At 43.0% G+C, this 9,659-nt stretch overlaps 2 protein-coding genes across 3 annotated transcripts; one reads left to right on the forward strand and one right to left on the reverse strand.

The window, feature by feature from the left end:
- Positions 1–1,504: 1,504 nt before the first annotated feature.
- On the reverse strand, positions 1,505–5,249 carry LOC100838315 (probable apyrase 6). 2 transcript variants are annotated; one of them, XM_010236875.3, is made up of 9 exons: positions 4,484–5,249; positions 4,127–4,239; positions 3,924–4,031; positions 3,730–3,784; positions 3,178–3,372; positions 2,581–2,678; positions 2,209–2,405; positions 2,033–2,119; positions 1,505–1,943 (listed from the first exon to the last, which is right to left on the reverse strand). In XM_010236875.3, exons 1-9 carry the CDS (start codon positions 5,214–5,216, stop codon positions 1,775–1,777), a joined length of 1,755 nt encoding a protein of 584 aa, XP_010235177.1. In that variant the 5' UTR covers positions 5,217–5,249; the 3' UTR covers positions 1,505–1,774. The 2 variants fall into 2 exon arrangements, with proteins under 2 accessions (XP_010235177.1, XP_003574554.2); XM_003574506.4 differs by having other exon boundaries at positions 1,505–2,119.
- A 1,988-nt stretch (positions 5,250–7,237) lies between these two features.
- Positions 7,238–8,503, forward strand: LOC104584223. Its single transcript, XM_010238409.1, has 3 exons — positions 7,238–7,879; positions 7,957–8,125; positions 8,271–8,503. Exons 1-3 carry the CDS (start codon positions 7,238–7,240, stop codon positions 8,501–8,503), a joined length of 1,044 nt encoding a protein of 347 aa, XP_010236711.1.
- The last annotated feature ends 1,156 nt before the right edge of the window (positions 8,504–9,659 follow it).

Consider the following 9,659-nt stretch of genomic DNA (forward strand, 5'->3'; position numbering starts at 1 on the left):
GGCGGTGCGCACAAGCGGGCAGTCGCGCATGGCGGCGCGATGTTCAGTAACGAGATGAATCGGGACGGGGAGAGGATGAGTTTGCACTCAGGATGGATGGAGAGGATACTCAGAGGGAGAGAATTTGGGAGAAGAGATTTGAGAAATAAAGTACGGAGTAGAAGTAATAGCAGAGCAGGGCAAGGATTCATTAAGCAAAATTTTATACTTTCGATTGCTTTATGTGATGGCTGATGCTGCTTGCTGTTCAAATCATCACCACACGGGAGGTCAAGCGGCTTGGACGGATGAAAGTTATAAATGTTATCATTGCTATGTTCTTCATTATTCATGATTATATTGAGAATCACTTTATGAATTCAGCAAAAAAGTTAAAAAACGCTCACACATGACTTTTCAAGTGTGGTGTATGGGAGAACAATCATAACCTGAAGGTAGAGAACAAAAAACTTGAGAATGTGTCACTTTCTTTTTACACGAGATATAAAAATAAGACATGTGCAAAAGATAAAAGAAACCAGAGTATAGCCTAAGAAAATAAACTTATCATAATTGTTATATACATATGTGCTCATGAAACACATCAACATTTAATTTGATGTTCTGATACAATTTTCCGTTGTTCCGTAGCAACGCACGGGTCTTTTGCTAGTCAAATTAATGATCTGGCTCCGCGTATCATGTGCCCTGTTTTTTCCCTCTTAGCTAAGCCTTGAGCCGTTCACGCGAACCGAGCCAAGCCATTCCATTTGGTTGGCCAAATTGATATGACCACGTCACTTATTTTGGGACGGAGGGAGTATTTACAATTTCTAAATTCAAAAAATTCAAAATTTTCAAACAGAAGTAAAACATGTTCTCAGTGTATGATTAGTTCAGATTGCCCAACCGTTTGATATCTAAATTCAAATAAGATGATTCTGCTCTTCTGCTAAATTTGAAGCTAGAATTTGAAATTTTATAGAAAAAATATGAAATTTTCATAGAAAATCACAAATTGATTCCTGAGTGGACGCTTAAATTTGAAGCTAAATTTGCCTAGACATTTGATTTTTAACATTCAAATAAGATGATTCGACCTAATTTGAAGCTTGAATTCAAAAGCTCCCCTAAAATCCTGAAATTTTCACAAAAGCACGGTGGCTTCCTTATTGTGCTTTTAAAATTTTAGATCAATTGTCCCGGTAAATTGAGTGAGAAAATAAAAAATAGATATGGTGGCTTAGGTGTGTGGATAACATGAATAACGGCTTGGCTCGGATGACCGACTGACCAAACTTGAGCTCAAAAACAAGGTTCACGAGTATGTCTAGCAGGTCTGAATCATTAATTTGTCTAATTATGCGATTTCCTAGCTTTTTGTTACTCATTACTCTACTCATTGGGTATTTTAAGTCCTCTTGGTTTGTTAGTTTTGTGTTACACCCACCCTTACATGTGTATATTGATGCAATTTACTCCAACCCTTTTTCTTTATATAAGATTTTGATATACATACAGGATGTAAATTAATTTGCAGCAAAGCACAGGATGGGCCTTAACACGGCACTGTGTTCGTCACCATCTCTGCAGATCTCGAAAGCACAAACAAGATGGTTATTACATCAGCAGTACTTTGGAACCACTAGTCTATACAGCATTGATCTACGCCCACGAGTACTGCAGGCTGCAGCAACCCAACTCGTCACATAATACACAAAAAGGGCTGCCTACACTCGGTCCTATACAGAGAGGCAAGCTGTCGAACCATACAATGGCTGCCAATAAAAAACAATTAGGAAAATTTACAAACACGGTCACTGGAGCCCCATCGCAAGAACTCAACCAACTCCCAGCGACGAGGCGCAAGGCTCATCGGTTGACCCTTGTTATGATGTACCGGCCTTTCTCCATGTCGTATATTGTCTTCAGGCGAGGTCTTCTCCACTTCAGGATGGAGAACACTGTAAATACAACCATGGCAATGAAGATAAGTGGCGCCAACCCAGAAGAGTCATAGTTGTTTAGATATGAAACTGATGGATCTGAGTACTCTGTCCGGTTTGGTGTCTTCTGCACAATGAAGGCGCCCAATGCCCAGTCAACAGGCACACCCCCGATTTGATTCGTAACATCAATGCTGAAACAGGACAAACTTCGTAAATCTTAAATTTTGAAATACATAGTGCAAATGTTAAAATGGTAAAAAAGGAAAGAAGGGGTGCCAACCTCTTGTGATCCATTGGCACTTTCAGAGTATCATGCAGTAAGGCCACAATATACGCTGATGAGAAGCAAAAAAGGAGCAGTTCCCCTTCATTGAAAGAGCGGTACTTCTTTTTTATATTTGACCAGTCCCCGTGGCAAAATTGCTCCCCAGCTAGCATCAGATCAGAAAGAAAGGACTTCGAACGTAGTCCAAAGAACTGTGAAGTGATCAAACATTCAACATTATTTCTGTGCAAAAATGGCTCAAATAGTGAGTAATTGGGGCAAAATGCAGCAAACGGTGCCACTTTCGATCTTTTCTCCGCCTAATATGTACCCAAATTCAACTCAACTTTCTGGAAAACCCAAGTACCCAAGGGAGGGAGACAAAACCTTTGAGGTATGGTAGAAATTCTCGGTTGCAATAAATTTCCCTTCCATATCTGGTACAAATGCTGCACCCAGACGGCAATCATGATATGTACATTCCTCTGCAAAGGGAGAAACGTATAGTCCATTTATTACAGTATGAAATAAATGAAGAACAGTGTGCCATAGTGCCATGACAGAAACTGTATTCCATGATTCGATCGAATTTCGACAGCTTAATATTGTTGCAAATTTTGTATCTAGAAGGTAGTGACATAAGCATATAATTGCACTTGGCAATTACTTGGCTACACAAACTACTGATACAAACAATGCCAGGAACCAGGAAACATTTTACCGTCCACAGTACGATCATCAGTAGACACTTCTGTTCTTTTTTGGCATCTTGTACAGGAAGAAGCTAAAGTACCGAGAACATTTGTTCTGAGTACAGTTTACTAATCTACAGACTAAAGTTCCATTCTCAAAATACCACAAATGACAATAGGCAAGTAGCCCATTTTTACAATAGACATATTTCCTTTGTATGAACATTGATTCTTATCTGACATAAAGAAACATAGAAAGGATAGAGAAGAGGGATAAGAGATTTTTGTCTACCTTGTCCTTTCTGCAATAGTGTTCTTACTGCCGATCTACACTCAGAGAAGTTACCAACAGCATGAGCAAAAGGTCTGTACTCAGCCTTTGACTCAAGAACACTAACAGGAAGTTTAACAGATCCTGCCATGCGCGAAAATCCCCTTGGAGTGCAAGGATCTCTGTATGTAGCTTGATGAATTAAATGTGTGGCCACTGCAAATAAAATGAAATTGAAGTACACGGACTTAATGATTGCATTCAAGTTATTTTTTCAGGATATTTGGCTTAACATTATACAGGCTCGGTGATTGCACATTGCCATAGAGATGAACACAGGAAACAAAAAGAAGCATCATCATACGAGTCATGTGTATCATATAAGCATCGGAGCGGAATGCGGTTTAAATCATATGCTCCCTCCGATCCATAATAAGTTTCGGGGATTTAGTACAAATTTGTACTAACTTTGTACTAAATCCCAGATACTTATTATGGATCGGAGGGAGTAGATCATTAGATGTGTGCTCATGTAGCCTCATCAGCAACTACAGATACATTTGATCAACTTACTTGATTTAAGGCCTTTTGTGCTCAGAAGGTCATGGAGTGATTCATATGCCACATTCTGCATGCAGAATGAAATGCTAATAGTTACAAACAATTCCTAAGAGGCATTTAACTGCTAGCAGTTCCTAGAAAAGATGGTGAATATTCATAATGGACAATGATGAAATTCATAAGAAATCTTTCTGCATAGAAATCACCTGACCAAGATGTAGAAAACTGTGGCTGTACAGATTATATGTGATATCGCCAAACGTAAGAATGTGGGAGAACTCCGGAGGCATTGGCTCCTTGGTGACAAACGTTACCTATAAATCATGAATAGCACAACAGTAAGAAACTCCAATAAGCTTTACTGCAAGATGTCCAACTCTTTAGCATGAATTGAAAACGATAACAAAACCTGAATAGAAGCCCCACCAAGCTCAATTATCCCAGTAGTATCTTGATTCCCACCACCCAGGGTACCCAATGCATAATTTGCCGCAACCCATGCATAAATCCCTTCCTCAGCTCCTACACAGCATTTTAAGTGGACCAGCTAATCACCTTAAAGGAAACATCAAATTCTACAAACCAATTGTGTACACAAACATCACCCTAGACCTGAATCAAGAACCCATCCTATATATACATCAAATGCAAGCCAGCAATTCAACAGAATTCCATCCACGAATATACCGATTCATCTAACGTCCACACATTTCCACATGTACCAAAGCTGAGCATTTTTACGCATTCAATAGGGTACAGAACATGCCTGAGATCACGGTGGCCCATTCATCCTGGAACCGGAACCGTGACTCACGAAGCACCTCCCTGCATGACTCCAAGACGGCATCGGCCGCCACGGCATCAAGCAACCGGAGCCCAGCCGTGGCCATGAGCCGCACCTCAGTATCCACCCAACTATCCCGCGGCACACGGCGCCGCGCGAACTCCACCAGCGGCGCGATCGACAGGCCCGCGCTGTGGGGGTCGGCTGCGAAGGACGACAACCCTGGGGTCGCCTTCAGAGACGCCGTGCCCGTCCAGTCCAGCCGCGGGAGCGCCCCCGCGCGGTAGGCGATGACGTGGACGCGGCTCCCGGTGCTGCCGGCGTCGATGATGACGCCGTAGCTTAGGGGTGGCGACCGGGGCTGCAGGAGGAGAAGCGCCAAGGCCGCCGCCGCGAGGAGGCCGAGAGCGCCAGCGAGATGTCGGCGGCTGCGGCAGGAGCTGGAGCGTTGCCGCTGGGCGACCATCTTGGGTGCGGGGGTTGGAGGAGCTAGGGTTTGTTCGCGCAGCTCGACGCGGGCATTGGCGCGGCGCATCGGACGGCGAGCTCGGCTGGGGGTGGAGAGCGTCCGGGGACGCGGGCCGCCGGGGCGCGTCGGCGGAGAAGGGGGTGCCGGCGCGCCGCCGCGAGGCTGCGGCGGGATCTGTTGCGGCGAGGGAGCGCGGGGTCCCAGGTGTGGCGGGCAGCGGGGGGATGGTGGGGTAAAATTGACCATTCGGGGTTGCTACCTGGACACCTGGTTGCTCGGGAGAGGTTCTCGCGTCTGTCAACGTTCTCGGCTTCTCGGGGCGGAGCGGCCGTCGTCTCTCATAATTTCTGTTTGATTTGATTTTTAAGCTGAGGAGCTATAGGAGCGTATATTTGAAAACTTCTGGTTTCAATTGATTTTAAAAAAACGTGATTCACTGCAACGTTCACGCGTTAACCTCAAAGATGGAGTGAAGCGCATGCATTTGTAAGCATCTCACGCGACGCAAGTGTGATTCACTGCAACGTTCACGCGTTAACCCCAAAAATGCTTCCTTTTTTTATTGTGATATGCTTCTTTTTTTTATTGTGATAAAAAAAGGAAGCATCGGAGGTTCATATCAAACAGACACGCTTGTGTCGCGTGAGATGACGAACGAAGTCGCGAAAAATGTAAGCAAAAATAATTACCAAAAACTCGTATGTTAGCCTATCTATGACCGTGTGGCGTCCCTCAAATTCAGGAGAGACTCATATCCAACAATTTGAAGTGGAAGGAGGGACCAGAGGGATGCAACCGTGCCTCAAAAGAGAAAAAGAAAAGGATCGAGAGTGATCATCAGATGTTCATATATATATGGGAATAGGTGTTGGGTGTACTCTAACTCTGCATTGTTCATTCTTTTTTCTGGAAAGCTCTGCGTGTGTCAAGCTCACGTGTGCATCTCGTCCTCTCCTCAGCCCAATCACATAATTATGAATTAGGCATGCATGGAAAACGTCAAGTGCACAAGATTAATGAGGAGGGGGGGGGGGGTTGAGTAGTCAGATGCTTTATAAATCGAAAAAGGGGTAAAAATGGTAAAAAAAAAGGCAATTTATCTAATTCCCCCGACTAATTGCGTCTTTTCTTTTATTCATCTGCCCCTCCACCGTTGGATCTGTCTGATAAAGTGAGAAAGAAAGCCACCGCAACAACAATGCTACCAGGTGTTTTCGGGAAGGAGGTATCGAGGTGGCGTGGCTGTACTGGCGACTGCGTTGACGGCAGCGGCCGTAGGATCCGCGATCCTTGCCGGCGGCCTCCTCTCCGCGGCCCTTCTTCCATTTCCAGCGGCTTCAGGGTTTGCTTCCACCTCCTCTTCCACGCTTCGGGCCACCCTTCTTCTCTCCCGGCTTCGGCACCGTTGATAAGGCTACCCCCTCCTGCCCCCCCCCCCCCCCAAATCCCCTCTCCCCGCAGGCCGCAACCCCCCTTCTCCTCTACCTAGCCCACCTCTGATGACGCCCCGCAACACCCCTTCTCCTCAACCCAGTCCACCTTCTCCGATGACTCCCGCAGCCCCCTTCTCCTGTACCCCAGAAGCCTCCCTTCTCCTCTCCAAAACAAACCCTTATGCCCCTTTTCTCTGTAATTTGTTGGTCTAATGAACTAACCTATGTCATGTTACCATGTATTCCTCAATTTTTTTCACATCATATACTTGATTATATACGTTTTGTGGTAGATTTGTGTGTATTTTGGTTTGTATGGCTAGGATTTGGGTCGATTTTGGGTAGGATTTTAACAATGCCGATTTTCTTTTGTATGGATAGCATACCATGTTGCAATTAAAATATCGTAATGTTAAATCAATTTTCCAAGTTGCACATTGATGCTTCATTAAACAAAAATGAATCAAAATGTCGAGATATGCGATATGTTTTTGTGTGATGTGATTCGATGTTGTATGTTACAATCCTAAATCATTGTTGCCATCTTAAGTGTGTTTATTGGGTTGCACTGAATATTTTGTTGAAGCAATCCCCATGCACTGGTTACACTAGTTGTGTTGTTGAAGCAATGGTTAACTGGGTTGTAATGGGTTTTCAATTGTAGCAACAATGATGCATTTAGTTGCTCTAGTTCGGTGTGTGGAGCAACCTTCAGCTTTTTTGCATTTTATTTTTCAAGATTAATGTGTGTGTTTTGTTGTTAATACATGTGAGTAATGTATGTGCATGATATTCTGATCTTATTTGTCTATACCTTGTTTCAGCGGAGTCAACATGGTTTCTCAAAGCTCGTGTGGTTCTGTTGCAAAGCGTTTACATGATGTAATACGGGAACATATAAGTGCTCCGAAGAAAATTATCATTGAGGGTACTGGTTTTGGGGATTGCTTGAGGATTTCAGCCGTCACTATACCCAATGAGTTGACTGAATGGATTGTCATGAACATTGATCACAAGCTGCGTGAGTTCAGGGTTTGCAACAAGTCAATTGTCTTCACTAGAGATATGGTCAAAAAGGTGTTCAACGTCCCATCTGGTGTTAGGCCTGTGGAGTTGCTAAAAAGGGGTCACTCAAAACTTTGCAAGATATACAGTGTTGCTGGTAGGGCACCCATAGCTCGTGCTATTGAAATCCTGAAGAGCGCTCCAGATGAAGATGATATTATAGTTAGCAGGACCTTTGTTCTTCTTGCTTTGGCTACTGTACTTTGTCCAAGCACTAGGGACACGCTTATTCTAGAGTACCTAGCAAGTCTAACTAATATGGCTGATGTTCAGGAGTTTGCCTGGGATGAACACATATTGGAAACTGTTATGGACAAGGTCGGCAAGTTTCAGGAGAAAAGGCGATTGAAATCGCAACAGGATATGTCATTTGACAATTTTTGGATTGGATCATGCTTCCCAATGCTAGCGGTAACCCACTTCTTTTTGGTATGCTTTTTATGCATTTGCCTGTTCATTCATTTGTAAGTTTTGTTTGTCTCATGCAGATCATCTATATGGATCATTTGGATTTTCCACCTCCACACCCTGGTGACTATAACATCAATTACTCATTGCCGAGAGCATGCTTTGTGTCCACCATCGACTTCAACTTCGTTGTTTCAGTGGACGCGAACATGTTTGTTTCGAACAAGAAAGTGTTTGGAAAAAAGACCCGTAAGTCAGATGCATCAATAAATATTTCTCACTATCTTCTTTCTGCAGCAAGACCTTAATAATTGTTGTTTTGACACGATGCACCTATGTTTATTGTAGTTTCGTGCTTTATCCGCTACACCATATGCGTCTGCCCATGGTGAAGCTGTTGTTCAACCTCCTGTTCCAATTAAAGCACCATCTGCTACTGGTCAAGGTGATGTCATTGCCGTTGTTGCAGCCCCTTCTCCTTTCCATATTGCCGATGTTGGTTCTTCTCAAGCAGTTGCACATGATGTTGGACAGGCTCAACATCATGCTTCTCAAGTCACTTCTGAAAATGAAACCAATCAAGATGTTGTATTACAAACTCCAACATCGCTTGATGATTTGCTTTGACAATCTTTACCTAGTAGTCAAGATATAGAGGTAAGTTTATTTGTCTCGGAACAATTTTGTTGTTTTCTTTACATCTATATGTTTCACACGCCTTTACTTTTTGTCGCATACGTATTGATTTCCAGTTGTATCACCAAACTTTTGTTGTTGCAAACTACATGTGTGTTTTCATTTCTTTTTTTCCTTTTTGCTATGAATTTGTTTCTTCTACATGTACCTTCACATCGCATGCCTCTTTATGAGAAGCACAAAAATATGTTTGCTAAGGAGGTAGATGGGGCTTTAGAAGGTCTTGGGCAGCAATTGAAAACAATATACTCCAAGAGGATTGCAACATTATTGTTTGATGTACATGGTGACTCTAGCCATAAGTTGTATACAAATGAACCAAGTGACATCACATTTCCTGCCCCTACCAACTCCACTATTGTCACATCAGCTGAAAGGGCGTCGAATGAGGTTGCCCTTCTTGAGCATTCACATCTTCCGGTTGTTGGGAAATGTTGCGGACTTCAAGATGTTGTGAAACTTGTCACAAACAATGAACAAGGAGATGGCATCATGAAGAAAGATGAGAAAGGAGGTGGCATTGAGAAGATGTGTGCTATGATCACAACCGTGGACGAACATTCACCGTGCAGCCCCCCACAGTATTTTGGTTGCCCTAGAAGCGTTGCAGCTGGTATATGGGATGATTTCCCTTCATATGATCTTTTTGAGAAAAGCACCTCTGAACATGAGTGGTTCCATGCTCAAACAATTAGCCATCAGCCTAGCCCGACACACGGAGATCCAATCCACGATGTGGCACCTTCTACTACAATTGTATTACAATCACCAGGTATTTCTTTCTTGTTTACTTTTGTTCTCCGTTATGTTTTTTAATTTTTTATTTTAATTTCCTCCTTTTGTTATTTGTTTGTGAGCTAATTACTTGTGGTTATTTTATTCTCCCTAGATATTGTGTTGCATGATACAATAGAGCCCATGAAAGATTTGAGCAGAAGTCCACTTACCCATGAGAAGAAGAACATGCACAAGAGGCATGCAAAGGACAATGTTAGCACACAAAAGACGAAGAAGATCAGGATAGACAAAAACATTCAGGCAAAATACCACAAGTACATTGCTAAAAAACATAAAATCAATAAGCCAA

This window comes from Brachypodium distachyon, chromosome 3 (genome assembly GCF_000005505.3).
Source record: "Brachypodium distachyon strain Bd21 chromosome 3, Brachypodium_distachyon_v3.0, whole genome shotgun sequence".
Taxonomy (NCBI): Eukaryota; Viridiplantae; Streptophyta; class Magnoliopsida; order Poales; family Poaceae; genus Brachypodium; species Brachypodium distachyon.

Bases quoted from the DNA above. Each gene is read 5' to 3' on its own strand.
- LOC100838315 (XM_003574506.4), bottom strand. From the start codon at position 5,216: ATGGTCAATTTTACCCCACCATCCCCCCGCTGCCCGCCACACCTGGGA. The intron at 3,373-3,729 runs GTAAGTTGATCA...TTTTATTTGCAG, and splicing joins CACAAAAGGCCTTAAATCAA to TGGCCACACATTTAATTCAT. The intron at 2,120-2,208 runs GTTGGCACCCCT...GTCCTGTTTCAG, and splicing joins GTGCCAATGGATCACAAGAG to CATTGATGTTACGAATCAAA.
- LOC104584223 (XM_010238409.1), top strand. From the start codon at position 7,238: ATGGTTTCTCAAAGCTCGTGTGGTTCTGTTGCAAAGCGTTTACATGAT. The intron at 7,880-7,956 runs GTAACCCACTTC...TGTCTCATGCAG, and splicing joins CATGCTTCCCAATGCTAGCG to ATCATCTATATGGATCATTT. The intron at 8,126-8,270 runs GTAAGTCAGATG...CCCATGGTGAAG, and splicing joins AGTGTTTGGAAAAAAGACCC to CTGTTGTTCAACCTCCTGTT.